Source organism: Equus caballus, chromosome 25, assembly GCF_041296265.1.
Source record: "Equus caballus isolate H_3958 breed thoroughbred chromosome 25, TB-T2T, whole genome shotgun sequence".
NCBI classification, from domain to species: Eukaryota; Metazoa; Chordata; class Mammalia; order Perissodactyla; family Equidae; genus Equus; species Equus caballus.
Genome location: NC_091708.1, coordinates 45,907,860 through 45,933,702, shown reverse-complemented (window position 1 = coordinate 45,933,702; position 25,843 = coordinate 45,907,860). Strand labels below are relative to the sequence as shown.

Sequence of the window (25,843 nt, the reverse complement as noted above, 5' to 3'; positions counted from 1 at the left end):
GGGGCCCTCGACGACCCAAGGCTTTCTCACTTGGTAAAACAAGGCTAATTGAGGTGTCTTCCTCGTGGTGTGTGTTTCAGAATTAAATAATAGGGGGCCAGCCCATGGCCGAGAGGTTAAGTTTGGGTGCTCTGCTTCAGTGGCCCAGGGTTTTGCTGGTTGGACATGGCACCATTCATCAGGCCACGCTGAGGCGGCTTCCCACAGAGCACCACCAGAGGCACTCACGACCAGAATATACAGCTATGTACTGCGGGGTTTTGGGGAGAAGAAGGAAAAAAAGATTGGCAACAGACGTTAGCTCAGGTGTCAATCTTAAAATAAAGGGGCCAGCCCCGTGGCCAAGTGGTTGAGTTTGCATGCTCTGGTTTGGTGGCCCAGGGTCCTACCGGTTCGAATCCTGGGCATGGACATGGCACTGCTCATCAGGCCATGGTGAGGCGGCGTCCCACACGCCACAACTAGAAGGACCCACAACTAAAAATACACAACTATGTACCTAGGGGGCTTTGGGGAGAAAAAAGGAAAAATAAAATCTTTAAAAAATAAAAATAAAAAAAAATAAAAACAAAAATGTCGGGGGGCTGGCCCTGTGGCCAAGTGGTTAAGTTTGTGCTCTCTGCTGCAGGCGGCCCAGTGTCTCGTTGGTTCAAATCCTGGGCGCGGACATGGCACTGCTCATCAAACCACTCTGAGGCCGCGTCCCACATGCCACAACTAAAAGGACCCACAATGAAGAATATACAACTATGGACTGGGGGGTTTGGGGAAAAAAAGGAAAAAAAAAAAATCTAAAAAAAAAAAAAATGTCGTGTTCTTGGGCCACATCAGAGCTAAGCTATAAATCAGTAACAAAAGGGTATCTGGAAAATCCCTTACTACTTGGACACTAAATAACAAACGGCTCAAATAACTCATTACCAGCAGGGTCGCCACGGTGGACAGGTGTCAGCGGAGCTTCCAGACTAGACAGACCAGGAGGAAGGACCTGGCCACTCACTTCCAAAAAAAAGGCCATAGAAACCCTGTGACTAGCAGTGGCGCTTGTCTGAGAAGGCAGAAGTAGAGGATGGCGCCAAAAGACCAGGCAGGGTTCCCTCTGCTGCCGCAGGGTCTCAGAAGCGGAACCCACTCCACATCACCAACAGCACCAAATAACCCATTGGTCAGAGGAAGTCACAGGGAAAACTACGAATTAGTTAACAGAATACTGGGCGCAAAGTAAAAAACAAAAATACACATACGAGAGACTGGGTCAGCCTGTGGCAGGTGTGACATGGGACGTCTGGGTGGGGGTGAGGGAGACAGGTGACATCGGTGACTGCCCTGAGGCCGGGGGCCAGGACACATGCTGGGCACACTTGTTCTATTTCTGTACGTTGAGAACTTTCCATAATAAATAGGTGAAACCAAGTGAAGCAGCAAGCAACGAGAACGAAGCTCCGGGAACCAAGTGCCGCGACAGCTACAAACCGACCCCAGGCTGTTTCCCTAGGACAGAGGGACACAGAGGGTGCTGGGGCTTGGTTTCATGCCAAAGAAGCACCCACACAGAGGCAGGCAGCACCGGCCCGCGCTGCTGTGCGGGGCCCCCAGGCAGTGCTGGTTCCAGGTACTCGCCTGGGTCGGCCTGTGTGGTCTGGACGGCAGAGGAAGTGGACCCACCCTCGGCCCTGCGGTGGTCCCAAGAGGGCTGGCAGCCGCCTGGGCGGGTGCTGAGCTGCCTTCTGCTCAGAAGGGACCCTCGGCCCGAAGGCCAGAGCCACAGCTTCCCGTGAGCAGGGCAAACCTCCACTTCTCTGCCCCGCCCCCACGCCCCCGAGCCCTCTGCATAGCACCCAGCATCCCAGGACAAGACCACAGCCTACTGTTTAATTAAAAAACAGGACGTTTACTTTATTTCTTCAGGTATTTCGGTCTGCACTTGGGCACCAGCGAGCCCCTGTGATGCCGCGGTCACACATGGCAGAGCCTCCCCCGACTTCCCGCTGCTTCCTCCTGAGGGGTCGCTGGCAGGTTTGCCAGGGCCCGGCGTGGGTCCCACTTCCTGTCAGCAGGAGCCATGGGTGTCTGGGCTCCGGGCAGTCCTGGAAAACAAGAATACCCTGGTGGTGGGGTGCCCTGACCCCAGCCAGATGGCACAGATAGCGCTGAAGAGGGACAGGAACCAAGGCAGCACTGCCTTGTGGGGGAGGGTGGGGCATAGCGAGGTCCTGCTGCCACCTGCCCCTGCAGCTGTGGTCCATGGAGCGGGCCTGAGGTGAGGGCAGTTAGAGCCTGAGGTGGGCTGCAAATGGGACCACCCCGACATCCCCTCTGTGGTCCCACCTCTCCAGGGTCCCCTGTTCCCTCACCCACTCTAGGACCCAGACCCTCTCACGGCACAGCCCACACCGTGCTCAGAGCCAGCTGGGCCTCTGGACGTCCTCCCCGACTTGGGTCTCAGCTTCATGAACTCATCAATTCGTGCCGGGGGCCTACTTGGTGCCTACTGTCTGGGCACTGGGGACCCAGCAGCACAACGCCCAGGGTGCCCTTATGTGTTCATGGGGAAGACAACGGACAGATCGCGTCAGACATCAGGGAGGAGAGATGGACATTGAGACAGTGGTGCCACCTTAGGAGAGCCATCAGGGAGGGCATCTCTGATGAGCTGAACACTGAGCAGAGACCCAAATGGAAGAATGAGCCTTGCAGACTGAGGGAGAAGAGTGCCAGACAGAGGGGACAGCAGTGCAAAGGCCCCGCAGCACATGTGGGCCAGCAGGAAGGAAGTGCAGAGGCTGGGTTGTGGAGCCCAGTGGGCAAGGGGCAGAGTGAGGAGGAGGGCCTCCATGACCCTGGGCCACCCTGCGAGGCCCAGGGATGCTCACACCCCAGGCTGCCGAGCACCATCACACCTGACATGAGCTCCTGAGGGCAGGGCCATGCCATTCATGGCCCTGGGGGTGCCTGGCCTGAACATGGAAGGGAGCAGGCTCCTAGGCAGAGGTGGCCTGGCTCCTGCGTGCTCACTGCAGAGCTGAGAACAAGGCCCCATGTCTTCCTGGTGCCCCTGCCTCGCCCACTCACCCTGCTGCTCACACCAGCCTCCTCCGCTTCCGGGCGTGCCGGGCATGCCGGGTTCTGAGCACATCGAGGTCGTCAAGACTATCCAGGCAGCAGGGGGCACAGCCCTTGTCAGAGTCTGCAGTTCCCTGCAAGAGAATCCAGACACGGGACAAGAGTGACCCTCTAGCCAGGATGGGCAGGGGACGAGGTGGCAGTGAGGAGCAGCGAGCAGGCAGAGGGACCCTGCGGACGCCATGTCCCCAACACCAGGGCGGGGCAGCTCCTCAGACCTGTCCTTGCTGAGGCGGAGCAGGTCTAGAGCAGCTGGGGCTCCGGCAGTGAGGACCACTCCAGGCTGGGCCTGGTGACACTGCCACACACAGTTGTGACAGGCAAAGAATGGGAGGGTCACTGTCCTTCCTGGGGCCACACATGGGCTCTGGCTTTCTGCTGACCCCTCCTTCACTTGGTGGCTCCAAGCCCCTCTGAGCAACCCTTGAGCCAGCCTCCTGTGTCAGGGTTCCCCCAGCTGGGCCAGCAGGGCAGTGACTGAGCGCGGGAGGGCAGCACTGCAGAGGCTGCACGCTCCATGGGGGAGGGAGCCTCTTACCCTCAATATCTGGGGTCCAGCAGCGTTTCCACTGGGGCAATGCCCCTGGGAAGGGAGATGGACATTTCCAGCAGCCCAGCTGGACAGAACCCGCAGGGAGGGTGGCATAGCCACCAGCCACCACCAGCAGCTCCCTGCAGTCCTGATTCTACCAGTCCAGCAGCCATGGCCACCCTAGGTGGGGAGGTGCAGGGATTGCTTCTGTGGGGGTTCTCTGGGCCATGTACTCCCCAGACACCACCTGCAAGGGACCTCAACAACCTCCTGATTAGGCACAAAACATCTGAGGCGGCCCAGCTCTGCTGCTTGGCCCCAGGCGACAGGGACAGAGGTGGCCTTGCTGGGGGCACCCTGGGTGCAGGTGGCCACACCTTCCTGCATGTGTTTACATCAGGTTCTTCTCGGGAAATAAGGAAAATGCTTTTGCCTCTGTAGCTTGGAAAACTCTCCTGATGTGAAGGGTGCAACAGCCGACACCCAGGAAGGGTCTTGGTGTTCACAGAAGTGGAGGTGTGAACGCAGGGCCACCCTCTGCTGAGCTGAAGGCCTGCCACAGGAGCGTGTGTGCGTGTGCGTGTCTGGAGGTGGAGGGGCACAGAGCCTGAGATGGGCCTCTCCCTCAGACAAGGCCGCAGGCGGGGCTGGGTGACAGCACTGGGAGGGGCTGAGGGGCTCCCGTTGGCCACAAGGCTCCTTCCTCTCCTGTTGTCTACACTAGCTGAAAGGAGAGGTGACTTGTGCAAACAGAACTGACACTCCATGGGGCTGGCTTGGAGCCAGCTTCTTCCTCCTCAGACACCAGCCAGCCAGCTCTCCTGGCCACAACTTCCACCTGCTGCCACCCCCAGTCCCCACTCCTGCTGCTCCAGCGGGCCACACACCCAAAGGGGCAAGGGCGCCACGGGGGCTGCAGGGAAGCAGCTGGGGGCTCCACACCCGTGGCCACCTACCTCAACAGAGGCTGTGGCCGCTGGTTCGGCCTGGGGACTGCTGACTGAGGAGCCCAGCTGCCTGCCACCATCAGCGAGCTCCAGCTCCCCTAGGCTGTCATTCTCACTCTCAGAGTCGGCCCTCGTGGTGGTCGACAGGGTGGTGGGGACGCCATCGGGGGGTAGGGTGGCCAACAGTGCGGGGAGGGTGAAGGCCGCCAAGAAGCGCGCCTTCAGCAGCAGGTAGGCCGGGCTGTCCTGGAGCCGCCTGTGCACCAGCCCCCGCGAGGCATGCAGGGCTCCGGCCACCCCACCAGGAACAAGGGAGGCGGCTCTGCGTTCCAAGGCCTTCTTCTGGAGCAGGAGGCCAGACAGTGTCCGCAGGCTGCACAGGGTTGGGGGCTGATAGGCCAGCCTTCTCCCCAGGGCGGGCACACACACCCCTCGCTGCCCCCGCAGCCACTCGCGCACGGCTGCCTCACTCTCCTGAGAGAGGAGACTCAGGCCCAAGGCACCCTTCTCAGGCCCAGGCTGGGATGCGGGCAGCCTCTCCAGGCCCAGGGCGCCCTTCTCAGGCCCAGGCTGGGATGCGGGCAGCCTCTCCAGGCCCAGGGCGCCCTTCTCAGGCCCAGGCTGGGATGCGGGCAGCCTCTCCAGGCCCAGAGGCCCCCGGGGCTCCCCTGGTTCTGAGGGAGGCCCTGGTGTCCCCCCTGGGCCAGTGCCACCTTGTGAAGGCAGCTGGCTGGATTGGGGAGGCTCTGCTTCAGGGTGGTCAGCCCGGAGTGTGGCCTGGGAGGATGTCCTGGGTGCAGTTGTCTCTCCGGCCACTTGGGCCTCTTCAGGGGAGGAGAGGCCCCCAGGAGCATGGGCCACGTTGCTGTCCACTTCTGCAGGGCTTTGGGATCGGGGCGATGTGGGAAAGGTGGAGAAGTCTAACTTGGATGGAGGGTCTGACTCTGTGTCCCTGTTGGCTGGGGGCTGCCAAGGGTGGCTCAACCCAGGGAGCCTGGGGCCCTGGCCCGCCTGAGTCTCAGTCACGGAGGGTGGCAGAGTCACTGACAGCCCTTTGGGGTCAGGGGTCCCTCTTGGCTGGGGAAGGCCCACTACCGCTGGCATAGGCACAGGGAGGAGGCCTTGGGCTGTGATCACCCAGGTGACGGGCAGAGGGCTGCTGACTGCCACGTGTGGCCCAGTCCTGCACGTGCCCAGAGCTGGCATCAGGCTGAGGGGCTGGATGGGCAGCTGAGTAGGGCTGGGAGCTGCAGGGAGAAAGGGTGGTGCCTCGGGCAGGCCCTGCTTCCGGGACGTGGCAGGTGCCTGAGACTGTCCGAAACTGCTCAGAGGGCAGCCCCCAGGGACCTGGCCAGGGCCCAGAACTGGGGCCCTGGAAGCAACAGGGGCAGCTGGGGCCTTCACAGCCAGGGCCAAGGCCTGCAGGGTGTAGGGTCTCTCGTCCTTGGCTGAGGCCCAGGAGCCTGGAGTACTTGCACTGGCTGTTGCAGGGGCCCCAGGCCCACAGAGAGCTGCATTTGAGACGGCTGGACCTGAGGCTGGGGGGCCTTGGGGGACCAGTGGTAGACGGAGCTGGAGGGTCACAGGCGAAGAGCCCAGCAGCGGGGGCGGGACGACCACAGGGCCCTTGGCGGCTGTCCTGGCTCGGGCCTCCCGCAGCCGCTTCTCCCGAAGCAGCTCGGACACCGTCTTGGGCTTGGGCCGGGGGCCGCAGGGTGCTGGTGGGGGTGCCTGTGGTGTGGACTCGTTGCGGGGGGCCTGCAGCCCCTCTCTCTCTCTGTGGATGGTGCTCTTCTTGGCAACTTCTCGAACTGGTGCTTTCTGGAAGAGGCAGCCTGCAAGAACACATGCTGATGAGCTCAGGTGACTGGCCCCCGACAGCTGCTGGAGTGTGGAAGCAGGAGCCTGGCCTCCAGGCCAAGAGGGCCTGTCACTCTGGCTGCATGTTCACAGACCTCCCCACACAGTGGCCGGCCACAGCCAGGGCAGCAGGCGGCCAGGCCTGTCGAGGACCAGAACCATGCGGAAGCCCAGCCTGAGCCTGCCTCGCATCTCAGTGCTACAACCTGAACATCCTCAGATCAAGGACTGCTGGGCACCCACTGCCCTCCACTCCTTGCATCCTCTTAGGATCCCAGACCCTAGCCCAATCCTGCTGGTGTGGGGAGAGGCCCCCTGCCTTCTGGGTCTGTGCTGGCCAAGCCTGAGGGCTGACCTTTTGTGCGAGGCGGTGGGAGCCCAAGGGGCTGCCCCACCAGCTCACGCCAGCCAGGCTCCTGTCCCTGCCATGGTATTCCAAAAAGACCCGTCGTCACCAGGAGCCACAGACACTGCTTGGAGCCCACAATTCAAAGCCCGTGACAGGTGTGGCTCTTTTCCCACTATACAGAAACAGCTAGGCCAGAGGAAGAGATGGACACGCAATACCTGGGGTGTTCCGGGCGCTTGAGAGCACCTGAAAAAGAAGGGAGGGGAGGGCTGGCACCTCAGAGGGGTCCCCAGGGACCCACACCCACCTTTCCACCCCCAGCAAGACTGTCACTCGCCTCTTGCCTGCAGTGGGGACAAGGCCCCCAGTGCCAGAGCCTGCCTCTCTCCTGACACAGCCCCATCCAGAGGCCCCCTCGGGAAACCCTGTCTCGGGGGGCTCAGGGCTGTATGGGGTTTGCAGGGAGAGGTGAGGGCCTAGCTGGTCAAGCAGGAGGGCACAGGGGCTCCATGGCCTGGCTGCCCTCCACAGGGCCAGATGTGGTCCTCAGACTATGACACCATTTTGTTGTTTGCTCCAGCAGTGGCTGGGCTCAGGGACACGGCCTCTCACTGACAGATCCTGAGGGCCTGGCGCCTCGCATCAGGTGCCTCACCCCAGCAGGCCCGTGCCCAGAGCAGCAGGTACCCAAGGGCCGTGTGGCCTCTGCCCAGGGGTGGGGTGGGAGAAGAAGCACATGCGGGGTACCAGGGGGCCAGGTGGGCTGGAGTGCTGGTGCTGGCCCTGCACCCCTTGGACTTGTGAAGCCCCTCAGGGCTGCTGGGAGGAGGGGGCTGCCTCCTAGCCAGGGGCCAGGAGCGCACAGGGGCTGCTCTCAGGGGTGGACCTCAGCTGCCATGGGGACCGGGAACGCCTCTCGTCTCTCAAAAGAGCTGGTGTCACCTTGCCCCCAGGCTGGACAAACGTCATCTGCCCTCAGCACTCCCACCTCTGGGGGTGGGAGGGAAGAGCAGGAGCCAGGCAAGTGCACACCTGGGGCTCACCCTCACGTCTCACCTGCAAAGGCCGCGTCAGCGGGTCCCGAGTGCCAGCCTGGAGCAGGGTGGGTGGCTGAGCCTTCCTCTCTCGAACGACCTCCATGCATCCGGCAGTGTCAATCTGGAACAGCTGAGGGACATGTGTGACATACACATGACGTGTGACAGGAGGCCTACCACCCCAAAGGATCAGATGATGAAGGTGTCTGCAGTGGGACCTGGGCCAGCCCTGACCACAGCTGCTCTCCCGGAGCAGACCCAAAGCCTCAGAGGAACTGGCTGGAGCCCGGCACAGCCCCTCGAGGCCGTGAGCAGCACTTCGCCCCAGCCCGAGCCTGGATGCGGGTCCTCGGGGCTGTCCCGGGTGTGGCTGCCTTCCCTGCCCTCTGACTCAGACATTTGAGGACACCTGTATAGTGCTCCCAGTGTGCTCCAGGCTTCTCTGCTCACTCAGCTTCCATTTACACACTGGGGCTCCCAGCGCCCTGTCCCTTCCACAACAACCTGCTGCGAAAAGTCGCACGCCATGGAAAGACCGTTTTTTAGAAAGCTGGCCTTTAAGAAGTGAATCCACTGCAAACTTCAAAACTTCACCGAAAAAACAAAGCCCAAGAGAAGAAGACCGCACGGAGTGGCCTACCTGAAGAAAGAGGGTGAACGCTGGGGTGCTCGCCAGGTGGGCCTCCTGCAGCTGCTTCCTGATGCGGTCGGCTGTGGGGACAGGGCACACGTGCAAAGTGGCTCCAGCTACCAACGCCCCTCTCCCCTCGGGCCCCGAGACTGGCACCAGACAGGGGGCCCCAAAGAAGCCCTCCCACTTCCACCCCTCCCTGACAGGGCAGGGCAGACCGCCAATGTCTGTAGGTCGCTCCTCATTGTCTGCCCTCTCCCCTGCCCCTGGGCCCTAGAGGAGGTGCCCTAGAAGCAGCACCTTGAGTTTGCACCACGGTGGGCCTCCGGGAAGTGCAAGGCAAGACAACGTCGCCCACCCACGAGCTCACAGCCATCAGAAGCTGGCGCTCAAGAAGTCTCCTCTGCAGGGTGGGTCCTCGGCGCCGCTGCCTGCTCCTGGCAGAACCGTGCCACAGCTGCCGCACACGGGGCCCGGACACGCCACTGCCACTGGGGCATTCCCCCAGGGGTGAGCACAGCAGGTGCGGCTGCCTCAGCTTCTCCTTCTGTGGAGGGAGAAAGGCACCTGGGCCTCCTGGCCAGGCTCAGCTCTGGAGCTGCTGGGTACCAGAGAGGGAGTGGGGGATGGGGGTGAAGGGGACGGGGGCTGGGGTCATCGAGGCGGTGAGTGTGCGTGGGTGTCGCATGTGGCTGCAGCAGCCTTACCAGGGTCCGGCACCGGGTGGCCGTGTTGGTCTTCAGCACCTGCAGCACAGTCTCCAAGGGCACCTTCAGCAGACGCTTCCCACTCTGACAAAAAGACCCCATGAGGGTGGACAGGCCAGGAGCCCTGGCATGAGGCATGCTGTCAGGGCAGCACCCCCACCTTCTTGCCCAGACCTCAAAGTGTACCACAGCTGCACCCCGGCTTGGTGGGAAACGCTCTCTGAGGTGTGGTGGCCTCAGGCAGGACTTCCCCGAGAGGAGGGTGGCAGGTCCCTAAGGCCTGGCTCTGAGACGCCTGCCTAGTTTGGCTGCACCCAGGACTGACAGAGGGTCCATACTTCCCCCAGCCAGCTCCCTGAGTCATGGCACCAAAATGCCTGAGATAAATTCGACGGCAGCAGCCTCTGACTTCGAGCTCAGGAGCCTGCAGTCACACACCCAGTGCAGCACAGGAGCTGTGCGTGTGTGCTCTGCTGGCTGTCTGGGCAGTCCACTGTCCCCTCGGCTGTCACAGAGGAGAACTTCCCATCTCTCCCAGGATGGACCAGCCTTTTCAATCCAGACTGCTACTCTGGACGTGGCCAGAACTGTGCCTATGCCCAGGTCCAACACCCCCAAGACCAACTGGGACAGGCACACACGTGTGTAGCTAAGGTGGACCTGAGCAGGTGCACAGTGGGCCCCCCAGGGACCTCCTTGACCTGTGCAAGCCGTGAGCAAACAGCTCCTCCTCGCTGCCCCCACCCCTCCCCCCAGCTCAGGGGTGAAATGGTTCAGAAATGGGTCCAAGTTAAAGTGCCCCCCAGCAATGCTCCAGTGTGGTTTGTAAAGCAAATGAGTTGGGGGCAGTGGAGGGTGCTGGCCTCAACGAAGAAGGCTGCTGCCCCGAGCTCAAGTCCCCTGAAACGGGCCAGAAGTGAACACCCCAGGGAGCAGGGGTGGCGGGGGGGGGGGGGGTTGCTCCCACACGGGAACACTGCTGGCATGAGATGAGGCCAGCCCACTGTCCCTGAGAGCCAGCCTCAGTAACTCTCGAGCAGGAGAGCACAACCTCCCCAGCCCAAATCTGGGCGTGCACTGGGGCCTGTGGCCTACCTCGTCTGCCGGCCCCTCTGAGCTCTCGGGGTGAGTGTCCACTGAGCGGGTGTACTCGCTGCCTGTCAGGCTGGTGCTATGCGCCCTGGTGGGGGCCTGCGCCTGGCCCGCCTCCTCTGTGGTGCAAGCTTCCCGGTGACCACCCTGGGCAGCGCTGGAGCCCTTGGGAGGGCTGGGGGAAGCAGCGGAGCATCCTGGCCAGCCCCCTGCCCCCCTTCCCCACAGCTCGCTGGTGCTCTGCCTGGCAGGAACCCACAAGTCCATGTCCGGCACAGCGTGCTGTGCCGAGGGCAGTGCCTGGCCACCCTCCTGGGCTTCCTCTGGCCCTGGCTCTGAGTCCTCGCTGCTTTCGCTGCTGCTGCTGCTGCTGCTGCTGCTGCTGCTGCCCCGCCTGCTCCTGTCCCCACTGCTGCTGTCCTCGCTGCTGGAACTCCACCGCACGCTGCGAGGGGGCCGCCGCCGCCTCCTCCCCCGACTCTGCTTCTTCTGTGGAAGGAAGGGCTGCTTGGAGGCCTCGGCTACCAGGCTCACTGCGGAGGGATGACAGGCAGGCGGGCTGGCCCTTTGGGGAGGGGCCTCAAGCAGGCATGTGCGCAGGGGCTGGAGGGGGCTTGGATGTGCTGTGCTGAGCAGGCCTTCCCCATTGCTGTGAGGCAAGGGCAGCTGCCGACCAGACTGGGTCTCTCTGCCCTTGGCCTCTTGGAAGAAGCGATGCCAGGGCCAGAAACCAGACTTCCCTTCCCCTCTCCCCACGCCCACGCTCCCCCAGCCTGCCCAGCAGTGATGCTAACCCAGGCGAGGGGCCTGGTGATGGCCGTGGGTAAAGCCTCACCCTGACCATGACTTTCCACTTGCTTAGACACTGGGAGCCTGACCGATGGGGTAGTTCAGAAGCTATTTTTGCCCAGTGACCTACAAAAGCAAAACAACATGGAAGTTGCTTCATACCAATAGTTCTGAAGACACCGGTTTACCAGCTTGGAAGAAGCGCTCTTCTCTAAGATGCACTTGCATCGTGTCCACCAGAACGGGGTTTGCTGGCCGCCCTCAGGCTGCTTCCCACATGTGAGGAGCCCAAGAAGATGGGCATCAGATTCTCAATGGATTATTAGCCTCTTAGGAAAGTTCTAGCAAATGTACAACCACGAGAGAAAAATCATCCACATTTATGTAGAAATAGCCCTTGCATACCTGCTTCTAAACCAGAACTTCAATTTATTTACTGTTTTCTTCCAGACAGTGCTGCTAGGAGGGGAGCCGGCATGCGGCTCTCATAGGGCAGTCTGACCACGCGACAGAAGCCTAAGATTTTGCCTACCTTTGAACCTGGCAACGCCACATCCAGAATTTTTTTAAGGAGGCATTACAAATATAAGCAAAGATTTAGCTATTGAAGCCTCAGCTCATTTCAGGCCTGCAGCAAAAACTGAGGAACAAACGTCCATCAACAGGAAGCTGGTGAACAACCTCTCTACTATACTATCCAGAGCTTAGGGAACTAGGATGTGGTTATGGAAAATGACAGAACACATGGGGCTGGCCCTGTGGCCGAGTGCTTAAGTTCGCGCGTTCCGCTGCAGGCGGACCAGTGTTTCGTTGGTTCGAATCCTGGGCGCGGACATGGCACTGCTCATCAAACCACGCTGAGGCAACGTCCCACATGCCACAACTAGAAGGACCCACAACGAAGAATATACAACTACGTACCGGGGGGCTTTGGGGAGAAAAAGGAAAAAATAAAATCTTTAAAAAAAAAAAAGAAAATGACAGAACACAGACTGTGTAGACACAGAGAAATATTCCTAACAGAGAGCATAACGATACGTTGTAAAGTAAAAAAACAAGCCAGCTCAATTAAGTTAAATTTAAAAAGGTATTCAGTTTTAAAAAGCTGCCTCTGGGGCCGGCCCCGCGGCCGAGTGGTAGAGTTCGCGCACTCCGTTTCGGTGGCCCAGGGTGTCGGTGGTTCGGATCCTGGGCACAGGAATGGCACTGCTCCTCAGGCCATGTTGAGGCAGCGTCCCACATGCCACAACTAAAAGGACTCACAACTAAAATATACAACTATGTACTGGGGGGATTTGGGGAGAAAATAAAACAGAAAAAAAAAAAAGCTTGGCAACAGTTGTTAGCTCAGGTGCCAATGTGAAAAAAAGAAAAGAATCTCAGCCATTAAAATAAAGAAAAAGCCCCCTCGCCCCGGAGAAGCAGCCTGCATGGAGCAGGCGCAGACGGCACCCCGGCCCCAGCAGACCTCTGTGGCAGACGAGAGTAGTTACGTCACTCTCCGCCTTTCGTACATCTCCACGTCTACATTTTCTAGAACGAACATGAGTTACTTTGTGAAATGGAAAAGTCACCGCCATCTGCTGAGACGACGAGAAACAGCGCAGGAGAGTGGATGACCAGGGAGGCAGCCTGGGGTCCAGCAAGCTGAGCCCCGCGGAGCTCAAGGCCACCAGGAACCCGAGGAGAGCCAAGGCCTCGACGAGAACTCACCCACACCGTACTTTTCTATTAATTCCATTAACTTTTCCTCTTCCTTTGAATTCCATCGCCCCTTCTTCAAGCTGAAATGCAGCCTTCGGAGATATCTGAGAGTGACATGAAAACAAAGGGACACTGTGGATGACGAGCCGGCCTCCCACTGCTTCCCAGCCTCTGCAATCGTGTCCGAGACGGGACGCCAAAGGCACAGGCAACAAAAGAAAAACACAGACAAATGGACTGCATCAAAATGGAAAACTTTTGTGCCTCAGAAGGTCGCCACCAACAAAGTGTAAGGACAACCCACAGATTGGGGGAGACCAACGCATGTCTGGAATATACAAAGAAGTCTCACAGGTCGTTAACACAGATACAAATCACTCAACTGTAAAAGTGGGCAAAGGACACAAGGAGACATTTCTCTAGAGATGTGCCAAAGACCAATCAGCACAACCAAAGATGCTCAACATCATTAGCCGTCAGGAAATGCAAACCGAAACCTCAATGAGACGCTGGACGCCCACCAGGAGGGCCAGAAGCAGATAACATGTGTCGGCAAGGACGTGGAGACCGGTGCCTCCTACACTGTGGGGGAGGTAAATGGTGCGGTGTGGTGGACAACATCTGGCTGATCCTCAAAAGACTAAACACAGTCGCCATGTGACCTTACAATTCCAGAGAAATGAATACACCCACCCACATGGAAACTTGTACACAGATGTTCATTTGTGTACACAAACATCCAAGGTTCATCCATGTTGTAGTACCCATCAGAATTTCACTCTTTAAGGCCAAATAGCATCCTATCGTCCAAACGACTTTAGACTCGCCCTTTGTCCACCATCTGTCGATGGACACTTGGGCTATCTCACCTTCTGGTTGTGATGAATAGTGCTGGTATGAACACAAGTGTGCAAGCATCTGCTGGAGCCCCTGCTTTCAACTCCTTTGGGGATGGAGTGGAAATGCTGGGTCATATGGCAGTTCTATGTTTAAAATTTTGAGGGACCCCCATACTGTTTTCCGCAGCAGCTGCCCCATCTTACATTCCCACCAAAGGTGCACAAGGGCTCCAATTTCGCCACATCCTCGCCAACACCTGTTATTTTCCATTTAAAAAAAAGTAAGTTTTCTACTGCGTGTGAAGCGGTACCTCATGGTAGTTTTGACTCGCACTTCTGTAATGACTAATGATGTTGAGCATCTTTTCATGCGCTTACTGGCACTCTGTATATCTTCTTTGGAGAAACATCTGTTCAAGTCCTTTGCCCGTTTCTGAATTGAGATGTTTGTTTTTTTCTGGGGGGATAGGGTTTCTTTGTGGGGTGATCAAAATGTTCTAAAATTAATTGTGGGATGGCTGCACAACTCAATGAATACACTAAAATCAGAGAACTACACACTTTGGAGGAATGAATTGTGTGGTACATAAATTATATCTTAATAAAGCTGCTTAAAAACAGAGCAGGCAGGCTGGAGAAGGAGAGAGCTGAAGCTGCCTGCCAGGCTGTGACCCGGGAGAGGAATTCAGACACCAGGACTCATGGAAACGGCCAAGCAGGGCATGTCAAGTTGAGTCCGTATAAAAGTCTGATTTGAAAAAACATAGCTGTCCTGCTCCGTGCCTGGGCCAACCCTAGTGCCTCAAGGGCCCCTGGCCACATCCTCCTGTACCAGCCGATCACCCTGGGCCACGGTCTCCTAGCCCGCCCCATGGCCTACACGGAAGCGACCCCAGCAAGGCCCTCCCTCGCCCAGCACTGCCCAACTCACCGATCTCGGCACTGGGCATCGCTCCTACCTGGCACCTCTTCCCGAATTTTAAACCAATCCTGCTCCCCGTATTTGGCAACTGCTTGAAGCAACTTCTGCAGGAAGGGACAAGCAGATGATGTCTCTGTGGGCACAGTCGCCGCCTTCCCACCCTCAATTCAGTCTGTTTAAGAAGGGGACGTCCGGGACTCGGGGCCAATCAAGGCGTCCAGGTTAACGTCCCAGAGGATGGTTCTCCTCAGGTCCTGCAAACTTACCGCATCTTCCTCTGGGGCCCAGAACCCCTTTTTCAGGCTGGGATCCAAGCTCTTGGTCCACCGATAGATGAGCTGCATGGAGTCTCTCCCCTCCATGTAGTAGACAACTGGGGGCAGAGGAGCCGTGTGGGCGCTGCATGCCCGGGGCCCCCAGAAAGGAGCCACTCTAACTACCAAGAAGTGAACCGTGGGACACCTGGGACTACGTGACCCCTTACTTCTTCCTCCAGCCTCTCAACTACATTTGGTGAATTGTCCCCGCAAACCTTCACTTTCACATATGAGGGGACTCAGGCCAAGGGCACAGGACGTTCCTGCAAGCCCAGTGGCCTGGGACCCAGGAGCGGCAGGGCACAGCAGGCACAGACTCACTTCTCCGGTAGGGGATGTGGCTGCCGACGCGCATCTCCTGGACGAGCTGGGTGAGCATGCGGTCCTCCTGCTCCGTCCACTCCTTGCGCTTCAGGGCCTTGTTGTGCTGCTGGTACTTCTGCAGGCACTGGAAGGCGCTGCGGCTGGTCTTCCCAAGGCCCAAAGCAAAGCAAAGTGCGTGTCACTGGGTGCTCACCATGCACAGAGGGACGTCCAGGCACAGCTGGGCCCTAAGCGCCAGGCGGTAACGCACTTCTGTGAACCAGTGCTCGCCTCACTCCGGCTGGCCCCCTGTGGGGATGGTGGAGAGCATCCCCGGGACTCGCTGAAGAGGACCATGAGAGACCAGCTCAGATGTTTACAGAGAGGAAACACATTCAGAAAAATTCACAAGAATACTCCACTGACATGACACTAAGACTAAACTGCAAACTCACATACTCGACGGAAACTTCCCTCTCGGCACAGTGTAGGAGAAGGGCCACCATACACAGCACAGGACTCTTAAATGTGGCTGCCAGCACTGTCGCAGATTCAGCAGCTCTAAGTTGGTCTCTCTGGAGCCTACATCGGGTGGCAGCTGAGAGGGGCACGTCTGAAGGAGGGTGCTGGGACTGTCCTGGGAGTGGCATCCATGTCTCAGGCGACACCCATGGAGGGAGTTCCAGAGAGACTGTCTCCCAGCTCTCATTCATGTTTCAGCTCAGCAAATAGACCCTCAGTCTACACAGTAGACACTGTGGCCCCACTCTGTCCCCTCATTCATTTCCTTACGGGCAAGGGGTTTTCCAAGAGCTGACCGATGGTATTGGAACGCTCTGTTTATCTAAAGCACACTCTTGGGTTACAGAGAACAGGTGTGGTTGGATGTGTGGATCTGCTCAGCCATGAGCTTGGGGTGTGGTGATGTCTTTCCAGATACAAAACCAAGAGCACAACCCATGAAAGAAATAATGGATAAGCTGAACTTCGCTAAAATTAAAAACTTTTGCTCTGCAAAAGACAACATCAAGAGAATGAGACGAGCCACAGACTGGGAGAAAATATTTACAAAAGACATATCTGATAAAGAACTGTTACCCAAAATATACAAAGAACTCTTAAAACTCAACAATAAGAAAACAATCTGATTAAAAATTGGACTAAAGACCTTAATGGACATCTCACCAAAAAAGATATACGAATAGCAAATAAGCATCTGAGCAGAACACATGTCATCAGGGAAATGCGTATTAAAATGAGATATCACCACATGCCTACTAGAAAGGCCAAAATCTGGAACCCTGACAGCACCAAATGTCAGTGCAGAAGTGCAGCCAGGAATGCTCACTCACTGCTGGTGGGGACGCAAAGTGACACAGTTACTCTGGGAGACAGTCTGGTGGTTTCTCACAAAACTAAACCTATTCTGACTATACGATCCAGCAATCACGCTCCTTGGTATTTCCCCAAAGGAGGTGAAAACTCCCATCCACCCAAAAGCCTGTCCACGGATGTTTACAGCAGCTTTATTCATAATTGTCAAAACTTGGAAGCAACCAAGATGTCCTTCAGTAGGTGAGTAGATAAACTGCGGTCCATCCAGACAAGAGAGCATTACCCAGTGCTAAAAAGAAATGAGCTATCGAGACACGAAAGATACGGGAGAACCTTAAATGCATATGACCAAGTGAAAGAAGCCGCTCTGAAGAGACTGCCTACTGTACGATTCCAACTATAGGGCATTCTGGAAAAGGCAAAACTAGAGAGACAATAAAAAGGTCAGCGGTTGTCAGGGATGGGGTGGGGAGGGGTGAACAGATGGAGGACAGAGGATTTTTAGGTCCGTGCAACCGTTTTGATGATATCATGATGTGTAGACGTGTCATTATATATTAGTCCAAACCCACAGCATGTACAACCCCAAGAACGAACCCTAATGTAAACTATGGACTTCAGGTGATCATGATGTGTCAATGTAGGTCCATCCTTGGTCAACGCACCATTCTGTTAAGTCACGTTGATAATGGGGGAAGCTGTGTATATGTCGGGGCAAGGGGCATATAGGAAATCTCTGTACTTTCCTCTCAATTTTGCTGCGAACCTAAAACTGCTCTAAAAAAATAAAGTCTTAAAAAAAACCTAACAAGGAAATAAAGATATAAAATGACTTTTTAAAAAGCATAATTTATGGAGCCAGCCCAGTGGCACAGCAGTTAAGTTCACACGTTCCACTTTGGCGGCCCAGGGTTCACTGGTTCGGATCCCGGGTGCGGACATGGCACTGCTTGGCATGCCATGCTGTGGTAGGCATCCCACATATAAAGTAGAGGAAGATGGGCACGCCTGCTAGCTCAGGGCCAGTCTTCCTCAGCAAAAAGAGGAGGATTGGCAGCAGATGTTAGCTCAGGGCTGACCTTCCTCAAAAAAAGAAAAGCATAATTTACTAAATAAATGAAAGCATAAAGTTATGTGTACCAAATCACATAGCAGCTAAAGATATAAAAAAAACTATTAGAGATGCGAGGAGAAAATGACCTTTTAATGTTATTATGCCAGGTTGTTTTTGGTTTTTTTTTTTGAGGAAGATTGGCCCTGAGCTAACATCCACGCCCATCTTCCTCTATTTTTATATGTGGGACACCTGCCACAGCGTGGCATAGGTCCACACCCGGGATCAGAAACTGCAAACCAGGGGCTGCCAAAGTGGAGCGCACGAACTTAACTGCTATGCCACCGGGCCGGCCTCCTATGCCAGGTTTTATCCAAGCTACATCAACACAGCTCTTTCAGAACTAACAGCTCTAGAGAGCAAGATTCAATAATACGATGGGCAAAGTCAATTTAATAAGCTTACGTGGAACCCTAGATCCTCAGAGGAAAGAACACACTTCTGTTTTTAACTTGTTTTGGTAGGTTTAGTTTGGTTTGCTGCAATCACATGCTTACCCATAAAAGTGACAAATTAAAAAATGGGAATTTTACAGATCACATTTCCAGGTCAGGAGCCAATAAAATTCAAACTAAAGAAGAAAAACCGTTCTGAGAAACCCGACTATTTAAAAATGAGAAAGTATATTCCTACACAAACTAAGATCCAAAGGGGCAATGAAAACTGAAACTACTGCCACTCTAGAAATCTATAAAAAGCACATTCACGCCAAACTGTTCCTAGAAAAGCGGGCCTTAAATCCCTTCATTACTAAAGACAGTGGCCAAGTGAAGAACTCAGGCCTCACCTGAGGAAATGAGAAAATCAAGAGGAGAACCCAAAAGGAACGAGGACAAGAGTTCTTCTCAAACAGCAAGACAAACTCCTCTTGAGTGATCGAGAGAGAGAGATGGAGGACGGGCGAGGGAGGGGTCTGATGAGGCAACAGGCACTGAGGAGCGCAAAGCTCCTGAAGACTCAGCCCAGGGAGGCGTGCAGGGCTTACCCTCCCCGAGGGCCACACCATCAAAAGCAGCAAGACGAAGAAATTCGAAGGTTCTGAGGGACCAGCAGGCCGTGGTATGACGTGCAGCCCATGGAGACCACAAACCCAGCCTGGCCTCCCAGCCACAGAACCACACTGCCCTGGGGGGCTCAGAGGCTCCCACCAGGTCCTTACCCCCAGCTCCTCGGCGATCTTCTGCCACTCCAGGTGGCCATGCTTGGCAGCGATGGCCTTCAGCTGGTCGACTTCCTGTCCACTCCATTCCTGCTTGTTGATGCTCGGGTGCTCAGAGTTCTGCCAGAACTTGCGGATCTCCTCCGCACTGCGGCCTCCTTCAAACTGCACCAACAGAACAGAGAACCCCAGCCTGCGGAGGCCGCCGTGTGGACGGCCAGCAGCGTGTACACGGGGAGACGTGAGTGGGACCTCTGCTAGGCTTATGCAGACAAAAACATAGATTTGGCTCCAAATGCAAAGCCTGAAGCCTTTGCAACTGCCCATCACAGAAGAGGCGCCTTGCACCAGCAGGGAGGGCCCTGTGAAGCCACTCCTCGCTGCCAGACACACACTTGACCAGATGGGGTCACGGCAGGTCTGGTGGCCACAGAGGACGTGGCCTCAAACAGTCTGAAGCTGACCTTGCCAATTCCAACCCATGCCCCTGGCTACCAGGATAGTGCTCCCCGTGGCTTACATTAACGTTGGAAATCTTCTCCCAGTCGTGGCTGTCCAGCCTGCTCCCCAGCAAGGCCTCCTCTGGGAGCTGGCTGGAGAGGGACAAGGGCACAGCGGTCACGCCAGGCCCCTTGGCTCACCCAGGACCACACCCTCCCCGGCAGGACCCGGCTCACTTGATAGCCTGGACCTCGCTCTCCGCCTCCCTGCTCTGCGTCTCCAGGACCTGCCTCTCGGCCTCACTCGTGACCCTGCTCTGCTTCTGCTGCAGGTACTCAAGCCTGGAAGGCAGGGCAGAGGTGCCAGGGTCACCGGCGGCAATGGCCACTCTCCGAGGGACTCTGGGGCTGGCTCAGCCCTCTTGTGGATCTGGGCGGGCACCCCACAGGGCTGGCTACTCCACACAGCACAGCACAGTGGTGGGGAGCACGCATGCGGAGCTTGCTTTGAATCCCCACCCTGCCTCTTGCAGACGGGTTACTTGGTCTTTCCAAGCTGCCTTGGCTTCCTCGCCCACAGACAAAGGAGCAGCATCCCCTCTCTCAGCTGTCACCATGGTCACACGAGCAGCTAGTACAGCAGTGTGTTTGCTGATGCAGATGGGAATAATTACCAGCTGCACACACACTTTGGAGCCCGGTGTCCCAGCTCCCAGCCCTGCGCCTGGCATACTCAGCAGTGTTCCGCAGATGTCCTGACCTTCCTGCCCGGCATCAAGGCCAGAGGCTATTTCTTAAGGCTGTCATCGCCAGCTACAGTAAATAACTGCTCCTGGAACAGGCCAGGGAGGAGGAAATCCAATGCTTCCACAGCCTGAGGAGGGACCCAGCTATCCCCGCAGCTAATCCTGACCTGCACATCAAGCTGTGAGGCAGCAGGTGACCCTGGGACCCCCTGGTCTGGCCACAGGTGCCATGACTTGGTCATGTGATGTCACCCCATCGGCACACACATTAAAGTCTCATGAACGGTCCCCATTGTCACAGGTGGAAACCAGGACCCAGGCAGAGAGAAAGCCCAAGCCTCACAACTAAACACAGCCACTCAGCTGACCCAGCTCTCACACACTTGACCTCGAAGCTCGGCTGCCTCCTTGTGGGGAAAGTTCAGGGATCAGTGCCTCTCCTGCTGTGAGCAGGGGGTCCCGAAGAGAAGAGGCACAGCCTAAACTGAGCCTCCGCCCATCCCAAACTCGCTCGCTGTTTTCAGACTCACTTCAGTAACTTGGGCTGAAGCAAGCGCTGCAGGCGGTCGCTCACCACTGACTTCCGCAGCAAGGTCTTCTCCCAGCTTTTCCCTGAAGAGAAATGAAGAAACGAGGAGCGCTCACATGAGCACCTTCCCCAGGATGCATGCTGTCCAGCGCAATCCTCTCCACACCCCTCGCACAGCATCAGCTCTGGCTCCCACACCACAACACGGAGGGCCAATCATCCATCCAGGCCCGCAGCAAGGAGCTGGCTGTGCTGTCTGATGCCCCAGGATGCGGGCTGAGCAGTGAGCCTGCAAGGGAGCCGGGTCACAGGCGCTGGGCCCTCTATCCAGGGAGCATGACCCCACCTGGGGCTGGCGCAAGCTTGCAGCAGGGCCTCCAGAGCTGCGTGCTCAGGGACCAGGCAGGAGAGACTGGAGGGGGAACCGTGAGGGTGGTGGCCCTGGCCTGCCCCTCATGACAGCCTCCTCACAAAGACCCCGTTTAGTGTGGGAAAAGCAAGGGCTTCGAGGGATCAAGGCAGGAGACCTGCCTGAGAACCACAAAACAGGCCTGGGGAGGCTGGGTGTGCCAAAGGCCTCATGGCACCCGAGCTCAGTGGGCACCTGGGCTCTTACATTTGGTCACCAGGAGCTCCTCGAAAGCCTTGATGCCCTGCGCAGCCTTCTCCCGCGTGTCTTCATTGGCAGGAGGCCCCTGTCGGAGAATGCACAACGTGGACAGAACCCAGTTGTTTCCACCTGAAGGGGCCAGTACGTCCCTCTGGGATCCCTGCTAGGACTCAGGACCCCTTCCCCTCAGCCTCGCTGAGCAGCCTGGCATTGTGGGAGGCCTGGCACTGGACGCCTGGACCCAGAGCTGCTGCCTTGTGAGGGCTCTGGGGCATGATCTAACTGGCACAAGGTGAGATCAGCAAGCCCATGAGGGTCGAAAAGGAGAGCAGGGCTGCATTAGCAACATCGGGACCTCTGTTCCTAGGACCAATAATCCTGCCAACCTGCCCCACCCACGGCGCCACCTCTCAAGGAAATGGTTAGCTTGCCCTATTCCCAGGAAAAAGCCCTTGACTTCCACCCCGGGACCCAGGAGAGGGTTTTAAGGAGATCGAATATTATTCTCCTGAAGAATCTAAAGCAATTCACAACACCCAGAGCAGGTTGTGGGGACGAGAGCTCTTTCCCACGGAGCCTGACTTTCTCCTCACTGATGAAAGCAAGGCCCCAGCCACTCACCACTCCAGTGACCCTGTCCTTGAAGTAGGGCTTCATGAAGTGCCCTATGTACAGATTTGGGGGCAGGCTCTTGCCATCCTTCACCTTGGGGCCTTTGGACCCTGCCAGGTCCCACATGACTTCTTCCTGTGGCAGACACAAGGGCCCAGGTGTGGGCCAGGCAATAGAAACTCCCCTTGTTGAGAAGGGGACCCAGGCAGCCGGGAGCAGACCCAAAGTCCTGGTCCTGGGGGCCTAGCTGTGGGGACTTCTTGGGGCCAGACTGTGTCCTACCTGCTGCTCCCGGTTCTGGGCCAGCAGCAGGCTGACCTCCGCCAGCTTCTCTTGGATAACCTCCTGGTAGACCATGTTCAGCTGCAGACACGTCTCTGGGTCTTCTGGGAGGGCTTTCTCCTTGGGGTCGTCCTCATCGTTGCTGGCCTCACCTGCCCTGTCTTCTTCCTGGTTAGGAGAGGGAAACTGTGGATGAAGAACGGGGCCCACACTCCCCTGTCCTCAGGGTCCTGCGGTGCAACGAGCCTCCAAGCCCACGTCCGGCCAGTGGACTGGCACAGGACCACCCTGACACTGAGCCCTGCAGCGTGTGTGCCTGCTCCCTAATTCACAACACAAGAAAACTCAACTTCTGGGAACACGTGTTGAGTGGGGGAGGCGTGATGAGATGCCTTTCACTTTCTACAACAAATGTTTCTGTAAGATCTAAACATTATAATGGACTCCTGTGACTTTGATCGCTGGCGGACGACAGTGAGAACGTGTGAGGACGGCTGCTTTGGTGCCAACAAAACCACGAACTAGAAACGACCCAGATGTCCAGCAGCAGGCACTGAGGCTAAAGAACTATGCAACTCTGGGACTCCACGCCAGAGGGACCATCAGCCACTGAAAATAGGAGGCGACTCTAGACTCACTCACTGATGGGAAAGAGAAAAAGCAAACTGCAAAGATTTTCCAAAATAACATAAAATTCCAACATAAGCAAAACATGGTTAACAACAACCCGCACAACTGAGTGATCACTTGCCAGGCACTGTTCAGAGAACTCACACATACGAACTGACTTGTGCTACAACTGTCCCCACTGTACAGACTGGGAAACCGAGGCACAGACAGGTGAGCCACAAGGGGCAGGACCCAGGCCACTCGCTTGCTGTCTTCCACATGAGATGTCACAGTGACATGAACACGTTAGCAGAAGCTCAAAACAGTCAAGAGGCACAAATACCAAGCCAGTGACAGTGATTGTTTCTAGGGACACCTTTAATTTTGATAGTTAATACTTTACAACATTTCATCTTTAATAACAAACACGCTTTACTGTTATAACACAGAAAAACCAAGCTGAGCTCAAAGTACTCCCCCTCCTGGGCCCACTGAACGGTGGTGTGTCTGCCTCGAACACAGCCAGCTCAGGCCAGTAGTTACCGAGATCAGGGGACCAGCAGTGTCCGAGTCCTCATCGGGCAGTGAATCTGTGGGAATGCAAGCACACCGTGTTGGTGACCAGCAAAGGAAACGGGTGGCTGGTGAAGGGATGCCACAGGCGCCGAGGAGACCGATCAGCTGGTGCAGCACACGGCCCATTTCCCGGGCAGCCGCAGAGGGGGGAGGGACAGAGGCCATGTGGGCCCGGGGGGGACAGCACCCTGCGGCTGACACTCACTGACTGGGAGGGTGGGTACTGGACCAAGGGCAGGGTCAGCCAGAAAGAGAAGACAGCAGCCTAACGTGAAGCGCCCCTAGGGCACGGTGACTGCTGGGACAATCAAGGGAGACTCCACGGGAGACGGAGCTGGTGAGGGTGGAGGGGACAGACACAGAGGCCCTGGTAACAGGTGAAGGAAAGGCCCTGGGTGAAAGGTTGGGAACTTCGAGGAGCTGGGTCTGGGGCCTGGGGCGAGATGGGCAGGCCTAGGGCCAGACGGCTCGGCCACTGCAGGCAGGCCTCCACTCAGAGCTGCAGTGAAGGGCACTCAGGGCCCAAGGGAGGACAAAGGAGTACGTATGGAGTAGGCAGAGTGGCAGCAGGGGTCTCAGACAGAGGGCAGTCGGGCAAGCCCAGGGAAGAGATCGGGGTGGGGGTGGGGGTCTCAGCTATGGTGACTGGCCAGGCATGGGGGTGGCTGAAAAGCTAAGCTCTGGAACCTTCCAATCGATTCCTGAGGGCAGCCCACTGCAGATGCCTATGGCTGGGCAGGGCACTCACATACAGTCAGCAGATCCAGGGGCTAATGAAGCAGGGATAGTAGCAAACTGCCCAGTGGAGTAGAGGCAGAGGCCAGTATTGGCGAGAAACCAGGGCTTGTGCCCAGCAGCCCTGCAGCATCCTGTGGCTGGCAGGAGCCCAGGGCAGGCACCGTTGTTCCAACCGTGGCGTGCAGGAGCTTACCTGCGTCGGAGTCTGAATCCAGACTGGATTCTGAGACCTCCACGTTGATACTCGAGGAGCTGGGATCCAAAATCCTTTCCAGCTCCTTGATCTCCTTCGTTATTTTCTCTCTTTCAGCATCTATATCCATGACTGCGGTCTGCCTCCTAAACACAGTACAACACGAGAGAAACACATGGCGCCAGGGGCTCCCATTCTCCTTCAGTCACACACGCCTGGGGGGACGGCAGAAGCCTGCCCGAAGCAGGCCCTAGGCTCCCGTGCCCCAGGACCCCGGCTCTTTGCTCTGTCCGGCGCTGAAGCCACGTGAATGCCTCCCGCCTGCTCCAAGGCTGCGACCGCACGGGGGGAGACCGACGGGCACCAACATGGCCAACTGCCCGTCCCGGTCTTCCCACAACCAAGTCAGAGGGAGCAGGCAAGCGCAGAAAGAGCAGGGCGGGCAGCAGGCCCTGGAGGACAGGGACGAGGCCACGACCGGGAGAAACCCGGGCGCAGAAGCACAGCGGCCGGCGCAGAGCTGGGACCGGCAGGGGACCCCGTCTGCAGACCCGGACCCGTGGCGGCCGAGCCCAGCGCGACGCCGGGACCCTCGTCGTAGGGCCGGGAGCCTCTCCTCCCGGAGCGCCGGCCGGGGCTCCGCAGCGCAGGGCGCCAGGAGGGGCGAGGTGGGCGCGCCGGCGGCGGGGAGCCTGGCCGGGGACGAGCCAGAGGCCCACGCACGGCCCTCCCCGCCGTCGGCCGCTCCGGCAGCAGCACTGCCTGCGCCCAGCCCCGGCGGCGGCTCCCGGGCCCGACTCAACACACGAAGACGGCCCCCGCCCCTCGCCGCCCTCACCGCCCTCACCGCCCTCACCGGCCGCCCGCCGCGCTCACCCGCCCGGCCTCCGTACCAGCGCTTCCGGCGGCCGCGCGACTCTGTCGCCGCGCACCGGAAGTCCCGCCTCCGCGGCCGCGGACGAGCCCGGCGCACTGCGGGAGGGGCCTCCGGCGGCGGGCGGGTGGCTACTGCCCCCTCGCGACCGCCCTCGGCGCTGCCCGCGTCCGCGCGCCTTTCGGCTGAGGCGCTGGGCGGGCCGGCAGCCCTGATGGGGGACAGGCCCCCCCCATGCCGGGTCACGGGTCACGGAGTCGGCCGGTCGCCGTCCCGCGGCAGCGAGCCCGGCTCAGGCAGCGCGGGGAGAGCGGGTTCCCGCGCGGTGTGACCTCCCGCACTCTTCCAATGTCTCTGTGCCGGTGTCCTCCTGATGCTGGCATGTAGGGTTTTGGCTGCGGGCTTTCATGGCGCCTGCAAGTGGTCGGCCTTAAGGCCAAGGGCACAAGGTAGAGAGTCCGCACACACCTACGAGGTCACCTGCCACACCTGGCCGGCGGGAGCCCTCAGTCGGCTTCTCAGCACCGGGTCCAGGAGGGTGCCCTCCCAGGGGTGATGCCCTGCCGAGGCCCAGAAGATGAGGGAGAGCCGGCTGGGAAAGTGTGAGTGGGCCTCCCTCCGCTGAGAAGGTGGGATTGGAGGCCAAGAAGCAGTCTGGCAGGCCAGGCGGGGGGCTGGGGGGGGGGGGCGGGTGGGAAGGTGAGGTGGGCTGTGGACCCACCAGGCTGCCTGTCCTCCAGTGCTTACTGAGCACCTCCTGGAATACCCGGCACCTGCTGCACGGTCGCTCAACAGGTGGAAGTCCCAAGGAACCGCATCTTTAAGTGTTTTGCTGTGGAACACTTGGAACACACACAGAAAGAGAACAGTGCGG

The 25,843-nt window shown here is 57.9% G+C and overlaps 1 protein-coding gene across 6 annotated transcripts; it reads right to left on the bottom strand.

The window, feature by feature from the left end:
- Positions 1-1,870: 1,870 nt before the first annotated feature.
- SNAPC4 (small nuclear RNA activating complex polypeptide 4) lies at positions 1,871-25,095 on the bottom strand. Of its 6 annotated transcripts, none has more exons than XM_023629333.2 (24): positions 24,989-25,095; positions 24,096-24,241; positions 23,132-23,178; positions 21,980-22,147; positions 21,707-21,832; positions 21,092-21,170; positions 20,477-20,558; positions 19,438-19,542; positions 19,281-19,353; positions 18,761-18,925; positions 15,171-15,318; positions 14,799-14,905; positions 14,542-14,636; positions 12,781-12,875; positions 11,114-11,193; positions 10,282-10,767; positions 9,187-9,270; positions 8,780-9,026; positions 8,489-8,559; positions 7,868-7,978; positions 7,030-7,057; positions 4,612-6,437; positions 3,073-3,197; positions 1,871-2,087 (listed from the first exon to the last, which is right to left on the bottom strand). In XM_023629333.2, exons 2-23 carry the CDS (start codon positions 24,223-24,225, stop codon positions 3,081-3,083), a joined length of 4,470 nt encoding a protein of 1,489 aa, XP_023485101.1. In that variant the 5' UTR covers positions 24,226-24,241; positions 24,989-25,095; the 3' UTR covers positions 1,871-2,087; positions 3,073-3,080. The 6 variants fall into 6 exon arrangements, with proteins under 6 accessions (XP_023485101.1, XP_023485099.1, XP_023485100.1 ...); XM_023629331.2 differs by having other exon boundaries at positions 24,972-25,060; XM_023629332.2 differs by having other exon boundaries at positions 24,952-24,989.
- Positions 25,096-25,843: the final 748 nt, after the last annotated feature.